General features: G+C 38.2%; 1 protein-coding gene across 1 annotated transcript in view; it reads left to right on the plus strand.

Annotated features, from left to right (window-relative positions):
- Positions 1-1,305: 1,305 nt before the first annotated feature.
- Positions 1,306-25,462, plus strand: part of XIRP2 (xin actin binding repeat containing 2) — a 368,902-nt gene continuing 344,745 nt past the window's right edge. Inside the window, exons 1-2 of the mRNA XM_054477382.2 lie at positions 1,306-1,364; positions 6,666-7,091. Coding sequence (XP_054333357.1) covers positions 1,314-1,364; positions 6,666-7,091 — 477 coding nt within the window. The 5' untranslated portion in view covers positions 1,306-1,313. The remainder of the gene's footprint in view (positions 1,365-6,665; positions 7,092-25,462) is intronic.

The following is a 25,462-nucleotide window of genomic DNA, read 5'->3' on the forward strand; positions in this document are numbered from 1 at the left end:
TATTGCCTAGTGTTTACTATACCATGTTTTTATAATTGTTATTTTAGAGCATACTTTTTCTAAAAATATAAAAGATATATGTAAAAGATCGACTGCAAAACAGCCTCAGGCAGGGTCTTCAGTGGGTGTTCCAGAAGAAGGCATTATTATCAGTGGAGATGACAGCTCTGTTTCATGGCCATGCCCCTGAAAACCTTCCAGTGGGACAAGATAGTGATATTGGAGGTGAAAGACAGTGATATTGATGATCCTGATCCTGTATAGGCATAGGCCAATAATGTATATGTCTTAGTTTTTAATAAAAATTTTTAAAAAGTAAAAGAAAAAATAGAAAAAGTTTATAAAATAAAGATAGAAAGAAAAAATTTTCTACAGTTGTACAATGTGTTTAGGATTTTAAGCTAAGTGTTATTAAGAAAGAGTCAAAAAGTTTTAAAAATTAAAAAGTTTATAAAGTAACAAAGCTATAGTAAGTTAAGGTTAATTTGTTATTGAAGAAAGAAAAATCTCTTTTATAAATTTCATGTCACCTATGTATATATAATATTTATAAAGTCTACAGCAGGAGTGTACAGTAATTTCCTAGGCCTTCACATTTACTCACTGACTCACCCAGAGCGACTTCTAGTCCTGCAAGCTCCATTAATGATAAGTTCCCCATACAGGTATAATACATTTTATCTTTTATGCTATATTTTTACTGTACCTTTTCTATGTTTAGATACACAAATACTTACTATTGTGTTATACTGCCTGCAGCATTCTGTACAATAACATGCTGTACAGCTTTTAGCCTAGGAGCAAAGGCTATACCATATTGGCTAGATGTGTAGTAAGCTGTACCCTTAAGCTATACCCTCTAGGTTTGTGTAAGTACACTCTGTGAGCTTCTCACAGTGATGAAATTGACAAACAATACATTGCTCAGAACATTAAGCAACACACTACTGTCCTTGTACTTCTTTCTTTCTGAAAGACTTTTCAAAGCATTTAATAAGGGTGTGCATGTTGTAATTCTCCCAGAATGGGATATCTATTAGGCTTCTTACACTTATTTTTCCGTGTAATTCTTTCTGCACTGTTTCTGGAAAACATTCTGCAAGACTAGCACTCAATGGCCCTACGGAAGTGTGCCTACTGCCCTGTTGCTGTCATTCCCTGATCAGGGAATATGGGAAGAAGGGTTTCTGCAATCTCATGTCCCGTGACAAAACTGTTGGTAATAGAGGGAATGGTGGCATGCATCACCATCGACAATACTGAAAACATATCACCGTGACCTACTGTTGGAATTAGAGAGCAGACATCTCATTATGCAAGAGTATTGTAGCAGTCGGGGTCCAATCAGGAAAAAGAAGCCACACGTAAGTTAAACAAAATAAGTTAATATAAAGAATTAACAACTATGATAGAAGAATAGGTATTAGCTACAAAGAAAGTCAATTCACTAGCCTCAGGCTGAGGGAGAGCAACCAAGGAAAGACAAACTGGCAAAGGATCCAGACTTTCATGGAGAAGGTGTCGTTCTGCCCACTGGAGAGCAGGAAGCATTTTGGTTTAGCCAGACTAGAGCTGACCCAGAGTTTCCAGACTAGCAATAGACCACCTTTCAGAGGCAGGCCAAGCAGATAATCAGCAGCTGGTGGCAAGGCCATGCAGTGGGGGTTGGAACACCTCTCTAGGCAATAGACTTTCAAAGCACATGGGCTATGCAGGGGCTTGCAGAGAGAGAAGCAGATCTGAGTTTATCTCTTAGGACACATGCAGGTGGCATGCAGGATACTCAGGGGCTTATAGAATCAAAAGCTGCTCCCTATGTGACCCTCCAGACCACAGGCAGCTGTATGGTTTGTTTCCATGAGAAGAGAGCTGTAGAGAAGTTATTTCCTGGCCCAGGCTATAAGATCATTCTATGGCTATAGTTTAACAGGCTCCACAGTGTTCTCATGCTCATGACTGCTGATACCCAGCCCAGGTAGGAAATTTCAGGAAGACTCTTCCTCTTGCAATGTCCCTCCAGTGTTTGCTGAGAAAGCTAAACATTGTGCTCACATTAAATGAGAAGTGCTTATAGGGATTCAGTTATTTATTAAGGAACATAAGTTGAAGGGTGCATTGGAACTGAGAGGTAGTAGATTGAAAACTCACACAGGTATGTTGCTGATTCATAATAGTGGATCTTGCAGCACAATGCATTGCCATCCTATGCCACTGCACAGTGTGAATGCTGGTACTACTGTCTGTTTCCCACCTTCTCCTACAATTGGAGTAAAACTTGGAGTAGTGACTACCTAATCACTTTTTTATCCATTTAGTTTTTAACATTTTATTTTGAAACAATTATAGATTCATTGGACATCGCAAAGATAGTACAGAGAGATCTTTTGTATGATTTATCTAGTTTCCTTCCGTAATTCCATCTTACATAACTATAGTACATTATAAAAATCAGGAAATTGAAATTGACGCTATATACACTAGTAGTACTGTGCCACTTATCACCTATGCAGATTCCTGTAACCACCACAGCAATCAAGACACAGAACTTTCCTACTACCACACAGATCTCCCTGTGTTACCCCTTTATAGTGAAGCCCACCCCAACACGTCCCATCCATTCACAATCCCTGAGAACCACTAATGTGTTCTGCACATTTGTAATTTTGTCATTTCAAGAATGTTATCGAAATGGTACTTTATAGTATGTGACCTTTTGAGATTGGCTTTTTTCACTTTCTCTCTTTCGTTTTTCATGTCTTTCTATGAGTTACTTAAATATTTCTTAGAACACATTTTGATTTAGCTATAGTGTTTTGCAACACATCTCAAGTATGATGGATTTTTAGTAGTTCCCCTAAATACATGTTATACACATAAAGCTTATCACGGTCTGTTGGTATTAGCATTTTACAGTTTGAATGAAGTATAGAAACTTTACCTCCTTTATCCCTTTTCCCTCTCTAGTTTATAATATAATTGTGTTGGTTAACTTCTCCACACATATTGAGAATGTCAGACATTATACCCCTAGCTTCAACCTTCAATCATAATTTAGAAAATACAAAAGGAAAAAGAATAGAATGTATACTATTATTTCTTCATGATTTTCCTCTTTCTATTCTTTCTTCCTTCCTGATATTTCAAGATTCCTTCTTTCATCATTTCCTTTGTCGTTTAAGAATACCCCTTAGCCATTTTTTTAGGATGGGTTTATCAGCAACAAATTCTTCTTAGTTTTCCTTTGTCTGAGAATGTGTTTATTTTTTCTTCGTTATTGAAAGTTCATTTTGTTAGACAAAGAATTTGGAGTTGGCAGTTAGTTTCTTTTAACACTTGAAAAATATTGTGCTCTTGCCTTCTGGTCTTCGTGGTTTCTGATGAGGAATTTGCTGTCATTCAGATTGTTCTTTCTGTATAAGCAAGGTGTCATTTCTTTCTTACTGCTTTTTGGAACTGAGAGGCAATAGATTGAAACCTGACACAGCTATGTTGCTTATTGGTAATGGTGAATTTTGCAGCACAGTGCGTTACTGTCCTATGCCACCATGCAATGTGAATGCTGGTACTACTGTCTTTGTTTCCCACCTTCTACAATTGGAATAAAACTGGGAGTAGCGACTACTAGGATTTTTTTTTAATTTTGTTTCCTGAAATTAGATTATGATGTGTCTTGGTGGTTATCTTTTGCCAAATTTGGAAAAAATTTATCCATGAATTTTTTGGACTATTTTTTAAGCCCCACTGTCTTTCTCTTTTTCTGGAAATCCAATGACATGAATTTTAGATCTTTTTTATAGTCCAACTTGTCTCTTAGTTTCTGTTCTTTTTTCACTTTATATTCTCTGTTTTGTTCAGATTTGATATTTTCTATCATCGTATCTTCAAATTCACTGATCCTTTCCTTTTACCCTTTTCATTTTGCTAAGTCCATCCAATGAGTTTTTAAATGTTGGTTATTTCTATCTCAATTCTAAAATTTTAATTTGTTTCTTCTTTGTGTCTTCTATTTGTTTGCTAAGGCTTTCCACTTTTTCACTTTTTTTTAAGCATGTTTGTGATTCTTCACTAATGCAATTTTGTAATGGCTACCTAAAAATTCTTGGGAGATAATTGCAACACCTTTATCATGTCCGTGTTGGTGTCTGTTGATTGTTTTCTGCTTTGGTTTAGGTGTTTGGTGGCTCTTGATATGAATGATTTTCAAGTGTATCTTGGATATTTTGTCAATTATGTTGTGAAACTCTGCATATTACTTATGTATTTCTGACCTTTGACTCCCTGAAGAAGGGTGTTCAATGACTGTTTTGTGAAGGTGGGATACTGGGCTCCCCATTATTTCTCCAATGCCATCACCCCTGCTGGCTGGAAAGTTGGGAGGCCCCTCTTTATTGCTCTCCTTGTAGCCTCCACTGACATCATTGCCAGAAGGAAGCCCTCAATACCGGTGGATGATGAAGAAAGTTCTAGTTACCAGCTCTGTCCTCTGACACACAAAGGGAAGAGGAGAAGATCTTGATACCGCTAGGTGAGGTAGAAGTACAGGATCTTCATTTTTATTTCATGCATCCAGTTTCTAGGGGTTTTAGCTGTATTTAGTAGGAGAAATTGAGAGAAAGAAGTATGTCTGTTCCAACTTGATCCAGAAACAGATGTTCCAAATCAGTTTCAATTATTAGGATTTCCTTTTCTACAGGAGAAAATGGCTTTCCTCCCCAACTTGCCAGTTTTTCTGCCTCTCAGCTTTCCCTTTCCAACTATGTGTGGTTGGCTCCAAAACAATTCTTTCATTAAATAACCTCATGAGGTCACTCCTACCAGCTGTGACAGCGTCTCAACCATTCCCATGTTAATGTGGTCTTTTCTGTCGTCCACACATGAGACACAGACATTAACAGCATATGTTTTTTAAATTCTCAACATATGCTGATCAGTTTTCCAAACAGATATTCAGGTCTTCTTTGATCTACTGTTTTATTGAGACTTTTTGTAATAAGTGACTAATTCAAACTTACCAATTGGCAATATTATTAAGGCCAAATTTTCCTGTCTGTTCAGTCTGTGGCTTTGTGTCTTAAAATACCCCCCTTTCTTCTTCCAAGCACTCCCATCTAGGAGCCTCAGGTATAGTATCAATATTTGAGTGATTGAAATGATGTTTTAGCCAGAGATAGAGCTGGGAGTGGATTTAACAGTTATTGGGGTGTTGAATACACACTAGAAGTTTTATATGCATTATCAAATTTATTTCTCAAAATAAAGCCATGATGTATATTTTACCAGTGAAGATTTTTCAAGGTCATACAGTTAGTAAAACCCAACCTGGGACTGAACTTCTGCTGTAAGTATGGAGCTATCCAGCAGTCCATGAAACATTAGTACATCATTACATGAATTTAGTGGGCAGCACACATTATCTCTAAAAGTGAAGGAGTTCGGATTAGAAAATATCACCAGGCAGTTCACATAATTAGGGAAACTATTGTTTAATGAACACAAAGTTTGTTTCTTTTATATATACATTTATTAATGTAATGTGTGCACTGAGTCCCCGTGCATAAGATATTATTCATAATGTGGCTGGTAGTCAAAGAAATCTGGAGCTATTGTGTTAGGTGACCTTCTGAGACACTTTCTAAGCCTTCATCTGATGTATTGTTTACCAGACCCACTGCGCTGATACTTTTCCAGGAAAATGCCTGATCCTTCAAAAACAAAATTTATTTTGGGTTAGAACAGGAAGTAGCTATTTCTGTGGCAAAAATTAGTGCTAGCATATAATTCTTGCTGCCCATGATGTATGTGTGTGTGTGTGTATGTGTTTGTGTTTCTGGTAAGAGTATACTTAGCCATTTTTTTCTTCCTTATCGTACCACAAAACTCTCTACAACAAGGTGAAATTCCAATCAGTCTCACAATGAGATGAGAATTGAAAACTCAAAGTACAAAAGATAAATGCCACTGGTTAAGAGGGCAGATCCTGGAGTTCCACAGGTGTATTTCAAATCCAGGCTTTGTCACTCAGAATCCTGGGCAAATTACTATTTAATTTTCTTACCTGCAAAATAGTAATAATAGTAGCAACTAACGCTGTGATAATGTTAGGATTAAAATGAGGTATACATGTAAAGTCATTATCAAAGTGTTTTGCCTGACAACAAAAACTTAATAACTGTTAGCTATTAGTCTACTACTTCTGAAATAAGACTTTAACAGAAACCAATAATTCCAAAGGAAATTTTGAACTGTTACAGGCAGGAAATGAACCATTTTGCTTTCTTGTTAGACTTTTTAAATTGCCCTTTTCTTAGAATATACTAAACAATGAAGTAACACTATTCAAATTTTATATTTTAAATAATTGTTGGCTGATTTTAGATAAAAGGAAAATGGAAGAAAATCATGTGTTCTTCACTTTTGTTTCTTTATATTCAAACTGCCATGGCTATACAAACCACACCTCTCCATAATCTGTGTAACTCTAGTTTAACCTACATAACTTTGTGGGGTGAAGTGAAGAGCCAGAAATTGTGTGGAATTGTATAGGAAAGCTGGATTTCTTTACTAAGACCCAAACCCCAAGAGCTGGTGCTCCTAGAGTATTTTGAGTCTGAAAATGACTCAGACTCCTGAGTGTATCATTGATAAAAGGATTTTTGATATTGCAGGACAACCTGGACCTATCCATGTTCCCAATGCAGAAAGGCTCCCTCAACCTCCTGAGGCAGAAATGGGAATCTTGTGATTATCAGAGAAGTGAGTGTTATCCCAGGGACAGCCATTGTACAATTTTCCAGCCTCAGGAAAGCAAATTGCTTGAGCCTGAAGGAGAGGTAGTATCAGCACCTGAATCTTTGGATTCCACAAGTCTGCCCTACAGTACAGGGGAAGAGATGTTGAGTTCGAAGCCGGAAGAGAAGGATTCTGTGGACAAGAGTAACAACACCAGGGAATATGGTCGGCCAGAAGTGCTGAAAGAGGATTCCCTGAGCAGTCGGCGCAGGATTGAGCGCTTTTCCATTGCACTTGATGAGCTGAGGAGTGTGTTTGAGGCTCCTAAGAGTGGAAACAAACCAGCTGAGTACAGTGGAAAGGTAAGGAGCCATTGATTGAGAGTCTATGTTTACACATGACTTCCTTGCCTAGCCTGCCATTTATTACTAAGCATGTAATCCTTCCCCCCCCACCAGTATTCTAAACAGATGTCCTGAAGCCGATATGTAATGCAGTGTGAAATGTGACATCCTCTCCTATTAATTTTGTCTATGGTCTGCTTCAATGTGGACTTGACTTCCTTTTTCTTCCATAAAAACAATATCGATATGCCCTCTTATGTTGATGTTTCTGTATGTATGTGTCTTATTTCTACAACTAGGTTGTAAATTCCTTAGAGGCAGGAACAATTGCTAACCACTCTTTATGCCTCAAACATTTAACAAATGATGTTCCTTTTAGCCAAAGCTCTATGAGGATTTATCAGTAATGATGCTGACATGGAATAAATGAAGGCTTTGGAACCACAGTGATCTAGGTTTTAATCCTAAAGCCTGCCATTAACTTCTCTAGTTGAATGACACTTAACCTTGGAAATACAAATGTCTTAATCTGCTACTTTACATGGATCTTATGAAGATTATAGGTAACATATTTTAAACACTAAGGGTAGAGTCTGGAATATTTTGTCATAGGTGATGATCATTCCTCAGTGATTATGGTGTACTATAATGTCACATATAAAATATGTCTATTAGCTAAACAGGGCATTTAGCCAAATTTAGGAAACAGGATTAGCAACATTATTAATTAAGACCACATTTATACTTTTGCAGTAATTAAAAGCAATTACTATTTCAACTGGAATTACTTGAATTTATTACACTCATTAGGGCCTGCACATAATAGAGATTATAGTTGAATTTTGCAAAGAATTAATAAATGATCTCAGGTTTTCCTTTAGAAAGCAAACTCCACGCTTTTTTGTTTGTTTGATTGATTTTTTTTTGTTTTATTTGGTTTTCACCTAATGACAGTTTTATCAGAAAGGTAAACAGTCATATTCTTGTTAATGGATAATTAGCCTTCATAGAAGGCATCACAGAAATAGAAAATTTTTGAAAATCAATTATTTTGCTAATTCTTGCCTCCAGTTGTCTTATTGGGAAATATGTAGTAAGCTACCCTTCTTGAAAATCAAGTAACTCTAATTTGTTTAATGATAATAAGGGATATGAAGTTATATTTATGAGGTTATGTAGACACTAGAGAATCTCTTAAAACATGCAACCATTTGCTGATCCCTGATTTGAAGATTTTCTTTTTCTATTTCACAGGTGCAATCCTTTTTGTTTATACTTTTGTATCTTTTAGATGAATATTTAGGGATTGGGGTAGACAACAAAGATAGTTACAATGTCATTTATTTTTTATCTTTATAAATTAAGAAAAGTAAAGCCACAGAAAATAATTTCCATTCAATCTCTGTTGACTTTACTGTAATAATTTTGAACATTTACCCAAGATAACTGATGAAAGAAATGACCAAAGGTAGAAAAAGTCATCTATAAAAATCATGTAATATAACCTACTCTCATCTGGATGAGATGCAACTGCTTATATACAACAGTAAGATAATAACACATTAATGAGTTTCTGATTTAAATGTGAGATTACTAATATTCAGCATGATAGGTGGTTTGCCATCTAGTAACTATAAAAATAATTATGAAAAGAACCAGATATATTAAAACCACCATTTGCCTTGTAAAAATGAGATTAGTTTAGTATATGTAACATACTGTTTTAAATATTCTAAGGTTCTATGTCATAATATGGTATTTCCATAAATGTATGAAACAAGGTTGATGCATTTAAAAATTTCTTATCCATAGAAGACACATAATTTTTAGAATCAGTTCACATAAAAAGTGTTAGGAATGTTTGCAAACTTATTTTCTATATAAATTCTACAACAAAGGGGACAAGAAGAAAAAGAACGAAGAGAAGTCAATGAGGAATTAACTTGTTTTCTCCAAGTGAAGTATTTTGTTATATTATTAGGCATGTAAAAAGAATTCTAGTTCAACCAAATTTAAAATTATATATTTCACCCCATAGCATATTGATTACATACAACTTAATTCTTAGTTTTTATAGATGCTTTTTTCTTTCTTATGTGACCACTTTATATTATTTAGTGCTTCATTATAAAGTCATGATATAATATTTATTTGCATAAATCATCTAAAAAATTCTGGCTACTTTATAACTCTGACATTTATGTTTTTGGAGACTATTGAGATATTGGGGATGTAGAAAAAGGTATTCAATATTTATTAAACTTACAGCAAGGACAGAAAATAATTTCAAATAAGGAAAATCTTTTGTAACTAGTAAATAATCTCAACCATAAGGAACAATAAACTACATTTTAATGTTGCTATGGAAGGAAACCCTCAGTAATAGGCACTTGGTTTATAAAATTTGTAAAATAATTGCAGTAAATTGAGAGCTTGTAGAATTTTTAAAGGTATGGAATATCATGTATATGTACATCTATTTACAAGTAAATAGACATACATACACATATACATATACACATAAATTATATATACATATATGTATATATAACTATACATTTTAATGTATTTTCATATAATATATGTGTATGTGTATGTATATTTACTTGTAAGTAGATGTACATTACATTTAGATATTATAATGTATGTGTATATAATGTATGTGTATATAATGTATGTGTATATGTGTATGTATACAGTTTTTAATCTAAATATTTTTCAGCAAACAGGAAATGTACATATTCATTATAATGTGTCTGTTTAAGGAGAGTGGTCAGACAAACATTTATTACTAGGAAAAGGGATCTACAAGACTCTTAATATTTTTCTCAAAAGGCCAGGCACAGTGGCTCACACCTGTTTTCCCAGCACTTTGGAAACCTGAGGCAGGAGAATCACTTGTTGCCAGGGGTTCAAGAACAGCCCAAGCAACATAGCAAAACCCTGTCTCTACAAATATTTAAAAACTAGCTGGCTTGGGAGTCTGAGTCAGGAGGATCCCTTGATCCCATGAGCAAGGGGTTGCTATGATTGCACCACTGCATTCCATCCTGCGTGACAGGTGAGACTCCATCAATAAGCAATCAAACATTTTTTTCTATAAGTGTGCAAGGTCATTGAAAAGAGATATCAATACCTAAAACATTCACTATTTCAGAGTCTTTGTTAAAACAATTTATTCTAACATAATTACAATAGAAAATCAGTGAGAAATTCTTAAAATAATTTTTTCATCTTAGAATTTTCCAAAATGAACACAACCTATTGTCATTTCTAAAACACCCTGTTAAAACAACTTAGAATGAAGATTTAAACTGAATATTTTCATGCTTATGAGGCAGACTATAATCCAAAGATAAAAATTCACGTAAGCATCCTCTCAAATAAATGACATGGAACATAATTTTAAGAGTTTTTAAGAATTTACAAAAATTTGTCGCAAAATTGCAAATCTTTGAGAGAATGTCACACCCATTTGTAACACTAAGAAATACATTGTTATTATGTAATTTGTCAATAGCATTTGCTGTGTAACAAACCACCCCAAAATTAGTGGGGTTAGAACATTAGTGGCTTTACGATTGTTTAGAAGTCTCTGATGAGCTTGGCAGTTCATCTGATCTTGTCCGATGTCACTCATGTGTCTATGGTCAGCTGCAAAGTCAGCGGGAGTCTGGCTGTTCTAGGATGACAACAGAGCTGGGACAACTCAACTCTGCATCTCTCCTCCTCAGGTAGGTTACCCAGGTGTATGGACAGGTCATAGAAGTTTTTTTTTGTTTTTTTTTGTTTTTTTTATACTTTAAGTTCTAGGGTACATGTGCACAACGTGCAGGTTTGTTACATATGTATACATGCGCCATGTTGGTGTGCTGCACCCATTAACTCGTCATTTACATTAGGTATATCTCCTAATGCTATCCCTCCCCCCTCCCCCCACCCCATGACAGGCCCCAGTGTGTGATGTTCCTCTTCCTGTGTCCAAGTGTTCTCGTTGTTCAATTCCCACCTATGAGTGAGAACATGCAGTGTTTGTTTTATTGTCCTTGCGATAGTTTGCTGAGAATGATGGTTTCCAGTTTCATCCATGTCCCTACAAAGGACATGAACTCATCCTTTTTTGTGGCTGCATAGTATTCCGTGGTGTGTATGTGCCACATTTACTTAATCCAGTCTATCACTGATGAACATTTGCGTTGGTTCCAAGTCTTTGCTATTGTGAATAGTGCCGCAATAAACATACGTGTGCATATGTCTTTATAGCAGCATGATTTATAATCCTTTGAGTATATACCCAATAATGAGATGGCTGGGTCAAATGGTATTTCTACTTCTAGATCCTTGAGGAATCGCCACACTGTCTTCCACAGTGGTTGAACTAGTTTACAGTCCCACCAACAGTGTAAAAGTGTTCCTATTTCTCCACATCCTCTCCAGCACCTGTTGTTTCCTGACTTTTTAATGATTGCCATTCTAACTGGTGTGAGATGGTATCTTATTGTGGTTTTGATTTGCATTTCTCCGATGGCTAGTGATAATGAGCATGTTTTCATGTGTCTGTTGGCTGCATAAATGTCTTCTTTTGAGACCTGCCTGTTCATATCCTTTGCCCACTTTGTGACGGGGTTGTTTGTTTTTTTCTTTTAAGTTTGTTTGAGTTCTTTGTAGATTCTGGATATTAGCCCTTTGTCAGATGAGTAAATTGCAAAAATTTTCTCCCATTCTGTAGGTTGCCTCTTCACTCTGATGGTAGTTTCTTCTGCTGTGCAGAAGTTCTTTAGTTTAATTAGATCCCACTTGTCAATTTTGGCTTTTGTTGCCACTGCTTTTGGTGTTTTAGACATGAAGTCCTTGCCCATGCCTATGTCCTGAATGGTATTGCCTAGGTTTTCTTCTAGGGTTTTTATGGCTGTAGGTCTAACATTTAACTCTTTAATCCTCCTTGAATTAATTTGTTGTATAAGGTGTAAGGAAGGGATCCAGTTTCAGATTTCTACATATGGCTGGCTAGTTTTCCCAGCACCATTTATTAAATAAGGAATCCTTTCCCCGTTTCTTCTTTTTGTCAGGTTTGTGAAAGATCAGATGGTTGTAGATGTGTGGTATTATTTCTGAGGGCTCTGTTCTTTTCCATTGATCTATATCTCTGTTTTCATATCAGTACCATGCTGTTTTGGTTACTATAGTCTTGTAGTATAGTTTGAAGTCAGGTAGCATGATGCCTCCAGCTTTGTTCTTTTGGCTTAGGATTGTCTTGGCAATGTGGGCCCTTTTTTGGTTCCATATGAACTTTAAAGTAGTTGTTTCCAATTCTGTGAAGAAAGTCATTGGTAGCTTGATGGGGATGGCATTGAATCTATAAATTACTTTGGGCAGTATGGCCATTTTCATGATATTGATTCTTCCTATCCATGAGCATGGAATGTTCTTCCATTTGTTTGTGTCCTCTTTTATTGCATTGAGCAGTGATTTGTAGTTCTTCTTGAAGAGGTCCTTCATATCCCTTGTTAAGTTGGATTCCTAGGTATTTTATTCTCTTTGAAGCAATGGTGAATGGGAGTTCACTCATGATTTGGCTCTCTGTTTGTCTGTTATTGGTGTATAAGAATGGTTGTGATTTTTGCACATTGATTTTGTATCCTGAGAATTTGCTGAAGTTGCTTATCAGCTTAAAGAGATTTTGGGCTGAAATGATGGGGTTTTCTAAATACACAATCAAGTCATCTGCAAACAGGGATAATTTGACTTCCTCTTTTCCTAATTGAATACACTTTATTTCTTTCTCTTGCCTGATTGCCCTAGCCAGAACTTCTAACACTATGTTGAATAGGAGTGGTGAGAGAGGGCATCCCTGTCTTGTGCCAGTTTTCAAAGGGAATGCTTCCAGTTTTTGCCCATTCAGTATGATATTGGCTGTGGGTTTGTCATAAATAGCTCTTATTATTTTGAGATACGTCCCATCAATACCTAGTGTATTGATTTACCATGAAGGGCTGTTGAATTTTGTCAAAGGCCTTTTCTGCATCTATTCAGATAATCGTGTGGTTTTTATCTTTGGTTCTGTTTATATGCTGGATTACATTTATTGATTTGCGTATGTTGAACCAGCCTTGCATCCCAGGGATGAAGCCCACTTGATCATGGTGGATAAGCTTTTTGATGTGCTACTGGATTCGGTTTGCCAGTATTTTATTGAGGATTTATGCATCAATGTTCATCAGGGATATTGGTCTAAAATTCTCTTTTTTGGTTGTGTCTCTGCCAGGCTTTGGTATCACAATGATGCTGGCCTCATAAAATGAGTTAGGGAGGATTCCCTCATTTTCTATTGATTGGAATAGTTTCAGAAGGAATGGTACCAGTTCCTCCTTGTACCTCTGGTAGAATTCAGCTGTGAATCCGTCTGGTCCTGGACTTTTTTTGGTTGGTAGGCTATTAACTATTGCCTCAATTTCAGAGCCTGTTATTTGTCTATTCAGGGATTCAACTTCTTCCTGGTTTAGTCTTGGGAGGGTGTATGTTTCCAGGAATTTATCCATTTCTTCTAGATTTTCTAGTTTATTTGCATAGAGGTGTTTGTAGTATTCTCTGATGGTAGTTTGTATTTCTGTGGGATCGGTGGTGATATCCCCTTTATCATTTTTTATGGCATCTATTTGATTCTTCTCTCTTTTCTTCTTTATTAGTCTTGCTAGCGGTCTATCAATTTTGTTGATCTTTTCAAAAAACCAGCTCCTGGATTCATTTATTTTTTGAAGGGTTTTTTGTGTCTCTATTTCCTTCAGTTCTGCTCTGATCTTAGTTATTTCTTGCCTTCTGCTAGCTTTTGAATGTGTTTGCTCTTCCTTCTCTAGTTCTTTCAATTGTGATGTTAGGGTGTCAACTTTAGATCTTTCCTGCTTTCTCTTGTGGGCATTTAGTGCTATAAATTTCCCTCTACACACTGCTTTAAATGTGTCCCACAGATTCTGGTATGTTGTGTCTTTGTTCTCGTTGGTTTCAAAGAACATCTTTATTTCTGCCTTCATTTCATTATGTACCCAGTGGTCATTCAGGAGCAGGTTGTTCAGTTTCCACGTAGTTGAGCAGTTTTGAGTGAGTTTCTTAATCCTGAGCTCTAGTTTGATTGCACTGTGGTCTGAGAGACAGTTGGTTATAATTTCTGTCCTTTTATATTTGTTGAGGAGTGCTTTACTTCCAACTATGTGGTCAATTTTGGAATAGGTGTGGTGTGGTGCTAAAAAAATGTATATTCTGTTGATTTGGGGTGGAGAGTTCTGTAGATGTCTATTAGGTCCACTTGGTGCAGAGCTGAGTTCAATTCCTGGATATCCTTGTTAACATTCTGTCTCATTGATCTATCTAATGTTGACAGTGGGGTTTTAAAGTCTCCCATTATTATTGTGTGGTAGTCTAAGTCTCTTAGTAGGTCTCTAAGGACTTGCTTCATGAATCTGGGTGCTCCTGTATTGGGTGCATATATATTTAGGATAGTTAGGTCTTCTTGTTGAATTGATCCCTTTACCATTATGTAATGGCCTTCTTTGTCTCTTTTGATCTTTGTTGGTTTAAAGTCTGTTTTATCAGAGACTAGGATTGCAACCCCTGCCTTTTTTTGTTTTCCATTTGCTTGGTAGATCTTCCTCCATCCCTTTATTTTGTGCCTATGTGTGTCTCTGCACATGAGATGGGTCTCCTGAATACAGCACACTGATGGGTCTTGACTCTTTATCCAATTTGCCAGTCTGTGTATTTTAATTGGAGAATTTAGCCCATTTCAACTTAAGGTTAATATTGTTATGTGTGAATTTGTTCCTGTCATTATGATGTTAGCTGGTTATTTTGTTCATTAGTTGATGTGGTTTCTTCCTAGTACAGATGGCCTTAATAATTTGTCATGTTTTTGCAGTGGCTGGTACCAGTTGTTCCTTTCCATGTTTAGTGCTTCCTTCAGGAGCTCTAGTGAGGCAGGCCTGGTGGTGACAAAATCTCTCAGCATTTGCTTGTCTATAAAGTATTTTCTTTCTCCTTCACTTATGAAGCTTAGTTTGGCTGCATATGAAATTCTGGGTTGTAAATACTTTTCTTTAAGAATGTTGATTTGGCCTCTACTCTCTTCTGGCTTGTAGAGTTTCTGCCGAGAGATCCGCTGTTAGTCTGATGGGCTTCACTTTGTGAGTAACCCGACCTTTCTCTCTGGCTGCCCTTAACATTTTTTCCTTCATTTCAACTTTGGTGAATCTGACAATTATGTGTCTTGGAGTTGCTCTTCTCGAGGAGTATCTTTGTGGTGTTCTCTGTATTTCCTGAATTTGAATATTGACCTGCCTTGCTAGGTTGGGGAAGTTCTCCTGGATAATATCCTGCAGAGTGTTTTCCAACTTGGTTCCATTCTCTCCGTCACTTTCAGGTACACCAATCAGACGTAGATTTGGTCTTTTCACATAGTCTCATATTTCTTGGAGGCTTTGTTCATTTCTTTTTACTCTTTTTTCTCTAAACTTCTCTTCTCACTTCATTTCATTCATTTGTTCTTCAATCACTGATACCCTTTCTTCCAGTTGATCGAATCGGCTACTGAAGCATGTGCATTCATCAGATAGTTCTCGTGCCATGTTTTTCAGCTCCATCAGGTCATTTAAGGACTTCTCTACTTTGGTTATTCTAGTTAGCCATTAGTCTAATCTTTTTTCAAGGTTTTTATCTTCTTTGCGATGGGTTCTAACTTCCTCCTTTAGCTCAGAGAAGTTTGATTGTCTGAAGCCTTCTTCTCTCAACTTGTCAAAGTCATTCTCCATCCAGCTTTGTTCTGTTGCTGGAGAGGAGCTGCATTCCTTTGGAGGGGGAGAGGTGCTCTGATTTTTAGAATTTTCAGCTTTTCTGCTCTGTTTTTCCCCCATCTTTGTGGTTGTATCTACCTTTGGTCTTTGATGATGGTGACGTACAGATGGGGATTTGGTGTGGATGTCCTTTCTGTTTGTTAGTTTTCCTTCTAACAGTCAGGACCCTCAGCTGTAGGTCTTTTAGGGTTTGCTGGAGATCCACTCCGACGCTGTTTGCCTGGGTATCAGCAGCAGAGGCTACAGAACAGTGAATGTTGCTGAACAACAAGTGTTGCTGCCTGATTGTTCCTCTGGAAGCTTCGTCTCAGAGGGTTCCCCAGCCGTGTGAGGTGTCAATCTGCCCCTACTGGAGGATGCCTCCCAGTCAGGCTACTCAGGGGTCAGGGACCCACTTGAGGAGGCAGTCTGTCCGTTCTCATATCTCAAACTCCGTGCTGGGAGAACCACTACTCACTTCAAAGCTGTCAGACAGGGATGTTTTAGTCTGCAGAAGTTTCTGCTGCCTTTTGTTCAGCTATGCCTTGCCCCCAGAGGTGGAGTCAACAGAGGCAGGCAGGCCTCCTTGAGCTGTGGTGGGCTCCACCTAGTTCAAGCTTCCTGGCCACTTTATTTACCTACTCAAGCCTCAGCAATGGTGGGCGCCCCTCCCCCAGCCTCGCTGCTGCCTTGCAGATCAATCTCAGACTGCTGTGCTAGCAATGAGCAAGGCTCCATGGGCGTGGGACCCTCTGAGCCAGGCATGGGATATAATCTCCTGGTGTGCCATTTGCTCAGTTGGAAATGCAGAAATCACCCATCTTCTGTGTCGCTCATGCTGGGAGCTGTAGACTGGAGCGGTTCCTATTCAGCCATCTTGGAACCGTCCCAGGTCATAGAAGTTTTAAGAGAGAAAGTAGGAACACATGAGGCCTGTGGAGGGCTATATTCAGAATTTGCACATTACTTCTCCATGTTCTATTGATCAAAGTAGCCACAAAGCAAACCAGATTAAAAATGTACTGACATAGACTCCACCTCTTGACAGAAGGAAATGCAAATTTGCATTTGCAAAGGGAAATAGATACTAGGAGAAGAATAATTGCAGCCATTTTGCAAACACTCTCCCACAGATAAGTTTAACTAAATACATGCAAAAATCAGGATCATGTAATGTATCATGAATTAACCATAAACAGTAGAAGGATCCAAGTTGACAAGTATTTGTGGATGAAACTCATGACTTATTCTTCACTTAGATTCAAGTAAGTGACTACTCTGGTGATAGTTATTTTGATACGCAGAATAACAAAGGCCTCCCAAAGATATTTACATTTTAATCCCCAGAACATACAAGTATGTTATCCAACATGTCAAAAGAGACATTACAAATGTGATTAATAATCTTGAAATGCAAAGATTTTCATGAATTATCCCAGATAAAAACTGAGTCTTTATCAGAGGAACACAGGATGTCAGATTGAGAGAGTCAGAGGACTTATGATGAAAGAAGCAAAGGCTGACATGATGCAGGGCCATGACCCAGAAAATTGAGGCAGCCCATAGGAACTGGAAAACGCAAGGAAATGGATGCTCCCCAAGGGCTTTGGACACCTGGAGTTTAACCTGTGAAATTTATTGCTGAATTTGGCTTCTGGAACTCTAAGATAATAAATGTGTGCTGTATTTGTTTTGTTTTGTTTTGTTTTTTGAGATGGAGTCTCGCTCTGTCGCCCAGGCTGGAGTGCATCGGGTTGATCTCTGCTCACTGCAAGCTCTGCCTCCCAGGTTTATGCCATTCTCCTGCCTCAGACTCCCGAGTAGCTGGGACTACAGGTGCCCGCCACCACACCTGGCTAATTTTTTGTATTTTTAGTAGAGATGGGGTTTCACTGTGTTAGCCAGGATGATCTTGATCTCCTGACCTCGAGTGATCCACCTGCCTCAGCCTCCCAAAGTGCTGGGATTACAGGCGTGAGCCACCACGCCCAGACTAAACGTGTGCTGCTTTAAGCCACAGTGTTTATGGCAATTTGCTATGGAAGCAATAGGAAACTAATACAGTTACATTATAGATCTTTTAAACATTGTTTAAAAATGGTTGGGTAATATATGATTGTGAAAGTTTTTCTCTGTTCTTCCCTGACGAGCATATTTTCATATTTCAAAGTCAGGTCTTTGATTTTTTTCTATTTGTAGTTAGTAGTATGAATGCATATCATATTACATAATCAAGAAACTTCAGTAAATCATAATGTCTTAGTTTTAACTCATCTGTCTTGATCTTCAGCACATAGTCACCTTAAAGACTGAATTAATCAGAAGGAGAAGTTTGTTTGTTTGTTTGTTTAAAAAAAGACATATTAGTCCAGGAGTGGTGGTTCACGCCTGTAATCCCAGCACTTTGGGAGGCCGAGGCAGGTGGATCATGAGGTCAGGAGATCGAGACCATCCTGGTTAACATGGTGCAACCATGTCTAGACTAAAAATGCAAAAGAAAATTAGCCAGGTGTGGTGGTGGGCGCCTGTGGTCCCAGCTACTCGGGAGGCTGAGGCAGGAGAATGGCGTGAATCTGGGAGGTGGAGCTTGCAGTGAGCCGAGATCTGCCACTGCACTCCAGCCTGAGTGACACAGCAAGACTCTGTCTCAAAAAAAAAAAAAAGAAATATTATAAAGGAACCTATGAACACAAAAAGCACGTGGGATACGCTTGCTTCAATTCATATTTTCTGCTATTGGGTGTTACAGATTATGTGAGGAATGTATACAGTTTTTAAATAAAATGAACTTAACTCTGGTTGCCCAGTTCAGAATAGATGCAGTGTTTAAGTTAATTTGGAACAGAACAGGAAGGTGAAAGTTCATCCTTCTTCTTTGAAGCTTCCAGTTGCTGTCCATAGGGATTAGAGAATGAGGCCACTAAAAAGCCTCCCTAAAGAATCCTTTCAGCCTCCTGTATGTTCTCACCATTAATAAAGGGGTTCACTTTTTGATTAATTAATCTATTAATCTAATTATTCTATTCATGTCTTGTAGACTCCAAATGGTAAAGCATCCGATTGTTACAGGAGATTACTTAATGATTTCCTATGTTTTCAATGCACACTTATGATCTTTCCCCCAAACCACACTCACTCATATAATCAGGTTGAGTTTACCTAATTCTCAATAAATACTGTTTCTATCATTTATTTAGGCCCCAGACCTTTGACAAAGACTATTCAAACATGAGCTGAACTTTATCGAAAATAGGAAACACCATCAGCATATACAAGTTGTGCTTCCTTGGAATGCATTGATTTAACCTATTGCGTAATCAGAGGCATGGAGAAAACCATGAAGAAAAATGCTAAGGGACCATGAACCTACATGTGCATCAATGATTAAATAGGACATAAATAATTAAAGATGCTATAGTTTTCAGCATATGTGAGTTTCATTCACTCCACTAACCAGAGCCTCTGGTTTTTCATTTTATGACCAATCTGTCCTCTGCTTTCTAGTTCTGCATAATATCAGGCATTTAAAAGCATGGCTTACATTTTGGCTTCCACCACATAAAATCACTTCATTAGTTGCTAGAATTTATCTTTGCTCCTTAAACCCAGGCATGTGGGGACACGGGGATTAATTTATCTCTAATCTCAGAGCAGCAAGCAGTACTTCTTCTCAGGCAGTTACCTCTGTCAGCGCATTCTGACTCCCCATTCCCCACCCTCCCCTCTCATCAGTGTTTCTGAGGTAATTTCTGTCAAGCATGATGTATTTCTGTAAAAGCATTTAACAGGACAGAAGTTATTAGAATCTTGAAAATGATAACTGAAAAAAATATGTCCACCAAACTCTCAAAAATATATAGAAAAATTAAAATGCAGGTTAATATTAGTATAGAGAAAAATAAAAAAATAAGGATTATTCTCATAGGAAGAGTTTTAGAGACCTTTGAAGAAATAAAATATTTCTCCTTTGCCTGAAAAAATGGCAAATAGTTTTTTATAGAGTTGAAATGTACAGTTTGATAAAAGTGATCATTTTTGGTTAGAGAATGTATTATACAGAATAATAATTTTCTTTTCATCATAGCATATGAGAACTTAACATTTGGTGACAAAAGGTCAGTTGGAAACCCTGGCTCAGCAACTTTCTCATTGTATAAAATCAAATGACTTATTTTAACTCATTAATCCTTAGTTTTCATATCTGCAAAATAAGGAGATTAATACACCACCTAATTTTTCTGAGGACAATTGATACAACACCTGAAGGAGAAGAGGCATTTAAGAGGCAGCACCTAATGAAATATAAAAAGTAGCACCAAGGTAGCACTACATGAATATTCCTTCTATTTTCGTTCCTCTGTTATCTCTGTAACCCACTATATGTCCTTCAGAGAAAATATTTAATCCAGTGGACTTCTGTTTTCTCATCTATAAAAGAAGAGACTAACACTCTATGGTTTCTAAAAGTGGAAAGAAGCTTTGGGCAAAGAAGATTTTATACATCTGACAACACCTTCGTCTTGCAGCCTGCAAAGGTCCCACTGAGAAGAGTCCTCACTGAGTAATCTTTTAACATGAGTACAATCCCATTTTGAGATGATGAGACAAAGACCTGCAGTTTGTTCAATTATAGTTTTCAAAGCTTTATTAAAACCGTAGACAGAGAGAAGGCCTCAAGAATACCACAAGGGTGGGCCATAAGGTTTTATGTCATTTTATGCAGCTTTTTCTTTGTGGTGTAATTTGTTTTTAAAAATAATGTTAGTGTTCTTTTCACCCACTTTCATGTTTGCTATTTTACTGCTTCCTGTCCTGTGTTTTATTTTAGTCAGAAAAAGAAATAGCTGGCAAAACTCCTAACTAAACATATTTGCACGTCCTTTAAGACTTTCAGAGGAAACTGCCATCTCTTCCCATTTGTTTGTGGTAGTGATATGTGTAGTCACAATATGACACTGTTAAAAAACATGGGGCCAGTAACCATACAAGGATGTTAAGCAATATTGACTTGACTTCCACTGGGAAAACTGCTGTCAGCTCATGGATTGGCATTCTTTGACATTTTACTCAGTAGACTAGTGAGGGTTTTTGCCCTTTTGTTATAAGAATATTGATACTAGCTCTACTGCCCCTGTTAGGAGCCCGATTCTTTTACCCAGCATCTTTCTCAGATGTTTATTCAACATTTCTAGTCACTGGCTGAATTAATTTAACAAATACCATAAGTGACTATTTTTTTCCTTTCCCTGTCCTCCTATGACTGATTTTCATACTCTATCAGGTTCTTTTCAAAAATCTTCTCACAAGCAGAATAATTGTAGAAAATGCCTTCCTACATGAGCTTATCTGATGTTTTTTCATGGTTACAGATTTTTGGCAGGAATACCACAGGAGTGATGCTGTTTTGCCCTTCGCAGTACATCATATCAGGAAATACAGTAAATCAATAAGTCTGATTACTGGTGATACTGTGTGATCACTTAGGTGAGATAATTTCTTCCAGGTTTTCCACAGTAAATGGAAGTTTATCCACCAGGAATGTTGTGGAAAATATTCCTGTGTTAACTTCTTGCAGGATGAGCTTTGGTTTGCTGGTGGACTTTCTGTGATTAGACTTAGAGACTGTCTTTGAAGTGTCGTCTCCACGGCTCTTGGTGGATCCAAAGGCCCCAGTTAAAGACCAAACTTTTCCCTATTTAATCATCCTTCTAAAGGTAATGTTTTCTTTATTTCTCTCTTTAGTTTATTCTGCTTGTGATAAGATTCTTGAAAATGATAGAGTATGAAAATCAGTCATAGGATGACAGGGAAGGGAAAAAATAGTCACTTATGGTATTTGTTAAATTAATTCAGTGAATATAAATATTGAATAAACATATTTATCTTATTTATCTTTTAAAACATATTTATCTTTGGAAAGACTGAGAAATTGCCATGGGTTGGAAAAAACTAAAGTGGCATGAAAACGAAATGGAATGTATAATCTTCCACCAAATCTTGGGCCAGAAAAGAGGACATCAATGGGAAAGGTGGTAAAGTCAAATAAGGTTTAATTATTTCCTGCTTTTAAAATTGTACTATGGGGAGGAGGAGCCAAGATGGCCGAATAGGAACAGCTCCGGTCCACAGCTCCCAGCGCGAGCGACGCAGAAGACGGGTGATTTCTGCATTTCCATCTGAAGTACCGTGTTCATCTCACTAGGGAGTGCCAGACAGTGGGTGCAGGTCAGTGGGTGAGCGCACCATGCACCAGCCGAAGCAGGGGCAAGGCATTGCCTCACTCGGGAAGCGCAAGGGGTCAGGGAGTTCCCCTTCCAGGGGTGACAGACAGCACCTGGAAAATCGGGCCACTCCCACCCGAATACTGTGCTTTTCCGACGGGCTTAGGAAACGGTGCCCCAGGAGAGTATAGCCCGCACCTGGCTCAGAGGGTCCTACGCCCACGGAGTCTCGCTGATTGCTGGCACAGCAGTCTGAGATCAAACTGCAAGGCGGCAGCGAGGCTGGGGGAGGGGCGCCCGCCATTGCCCAGGCTCGCTTAGGTAAACAAAGCAGCCTGGAAGCTTGAACTGGGTGGAGCCCACCACAGCTCAAGGAGGCCTGCCTGCCTCTGTAGGCTCCACCTCTGGGGGCAGGGCACAGACAAACAAAAAGACAGTAGTAAACTCTGCAGACTTAAATGTTCCTGTCTGACAGCTGTGAGGAGAGCAGTGGTTCTCCCAGCACGCAGCTGGAGATCTGAGAACGGGCTGACTGTCTCCTCAAGTGGGTCCCTGACCCCTGACCCCCGAGCAGCCTAACTGGGAGGCACCCCCCAGCAGGGGCAGACTGACACCTCACACGGCCGGCCAGGTACTCCAACAGACCTGCAGCTGAGGGTTCTGTCTGTTAGAAGGAAAACTAACAGAAAGGACATCCACACCAAAAACCCATCTGTACATCACCATCATCAAAGACCAAAAGTAGATAAAACCACAAAGATGGGGAAAAAACAGAGCAGAAAAACTGGAAACTCTAAAAACCAGAGTACCTCTCCTCCTCCAAAGGAACGCAGTTCCTCACCAGCAACGGAACAAAACTGGACGGAGAATGACTTTGACGAGCTGAGAGAAGAAGGCTTCAGATGATCAAATTACTCCGAGCTACGGGAGGATATTCAAACCAAAGGCAAAGAAGTTGAAAACTTCGAAAAAAATTTAGAAGAATGTATAACTAGAATAACCAATACAGAGAAGTGCTTAAAGGAGCTGATGGAGCTGAAAACCAAGGCTCGAGAACTACGTGAAGAATGCAGAAGCCTCAGGAGCCGATGCGATCAAATGGAAGAAAGGGTATCAGCCCTGGAAGATGAAATGAATGAAATGAAGCGAGAAGGGAAGTTTAGAGAAAAAAGAATAAAAAGAAACGAGCAAAGCCTCCAAGAAATGTGGGACTATGTGAAAAGACCAAATCTACGTCTGATTGGTGTACCTGAAAGTGACGGGGAGAATGGAAACAAGTTGGAAAACACTCTGCAGGATATTATCCAGGAGAACTTCCCCAATCTAGCAAGGCAGGCCAACATTCAGATTCAGGAAATACAGAGAACGCCACAAAGATACTCCTCGAGAAGAGCAACTCCAAGACACATAATTGTCAGATTCACCAAAGTTGAAATGAAGGAAAAAATGTTAAGGGCAGCCAGAGAGAAAGGTCGGGTTACCATCAGAGGGAAGCCCATCAGACTAACAGCGGATCTCTCGGCAGAAACCCTACAAGCCAGAAGAGAGTGGGGGCCAATATTCAACATTCTTAAAGAAAAGAATTTTCAACCCAGAATTTCATATCCAGCCAAACTAAGCTTCATAAGTGAAGGAGAAATAAAATACTTTACAGACAAGCAAATGCTGAGAGATTTTGTCACCACCAGGCCTGCCCTAAAAGAGCTCCTGAAGGAAGCGCTAAACATGGAAAGGCACAACCGGTACCAGCCACTGCAAAATCATACCGAAATGTAAAGACCATCGAGACTAGGAAGAGACTGCATCAACTAACGAGCAAAATAACCAGCTAACATCATAATGACAGGATCAGATTCACACATAACAATATTAACTTTAAATGTAAATGGACTAAATGCTCCAATTAAAAGACACAGACTGGCAAATTGGATAAAGACTCAAGACCCATCAGTGTGCTGTATTCAGGAAACCCATCTCACGTGCAGAGACACACATAGGCTCAAAATAAAAGGATGGAGGAAGATCTACCAAGCAAATGGAAAACAAAAAAAGGCAGGGGTTGCAATCCTAGTCTCTGATAAAACAGACTTTAAACCAACAAAGATCAAAAGAGACAAAGAAGGCTATTACATAATGGTAAAGGGATCAATTCAACAATAAGAGCTAACTATCCTAAATATATATGCACCCAATACAGGAGCACCCAGATTCATAAAGCAAGTCCTGAGTGACCTACAAAGAGACTTAGACTCCCACACATTAATAATGGGAGACTTTAACACCCCACTGTCAACATTAGACAGATCAACGAGACAGAAAGTCAACAAGGATACCCAGGAATTGAACTCAGCTCTGCACCAAGCGGACCTAATAGACATCTACAGAACTCTCCACCCCAAATCAACAGAATATACATTTTTTTCAGCACCACACCGCACCTATTCCAAAATTGACCATATACTTGGAAGTAAAGCTCTCCTCAATAAATGTAAAAGAACAGAAATTGTAACAAACTGTCTCTCAGACCACAGTGCAATCAAGCTAGAACTCAGGATTAAGAATCTCACTCAAAACCGCTCAACTACGTGGAAACTGAACAACCTGCTCCTGAATGACTACTGGGTACATAACGAAATGAAGGCAGAAATAAAGATGCTCTTTGAAACCAACGAGAACCAAGACACAACATACCAGAATCTCTGGGATGCATTCAAAGCAGTGTGTAGAGGGAAATTTATAGCACTAAATGCCCACAAGAGAAAGCAGGAAAGATCCAAAATTGACACCCTAACATCACAATTAAAAGAACTAGAAAAGCAAGAGCAAACACATTCAAAAGCTAGCAGAAGGCAAGAAATAACTAAAATCAGAGCAGAACTGAAGGAAATAGAGACACAAAAAACCCTTCAAAAAATAAATGAATCTAGGAGCTGGTTTTTTGAAAGGATCAACAAAATTGATAGACCGCTAGCAAGATTAATAAAGAAAAAAAGAGAGAAGAATCAAATAGATGCAATAAAAAATGATAAAGGGGATATCACCACCGATCCCACAGAAATACAAACTACCATCAGAGAATATTACAAACACCTCTATGCAAATAAACTAGAAAATCTAGAAGAAATGGATAAATTCCTCAACACATACACCCTCCCAAGACTAAATCAGGAAGAAGTTGAATCTCTGAATAGACCAATAACAGGAGCTGAAATTGTGGTAATAATCAATAGCTTACCAACCAAAAAAAGTCCAGGACCAGATGGGTTCACAGCCGAATTCTACCAGAGGTACAAGGAGGAGCTGGTAGCATTCCTTCTGAAACTATTCCGATCAATAGAAAAAGAGGGAA

Source organism: Pongo pygmaeus, chromosome 11, assembly GCF_028885625.2.
Source record: "Pongo pygmaeus isolate AG05252 chromosome 11, NHGRI_mPonPyg2-v2.0_pri, whole genome shotgun sequence".
Taxonomy (NCBI): Eukaryota; Metazoa; Chordata; class Mammalia; order Primates; family Hominidae; genus Pongo; species Pongo pygmaeus.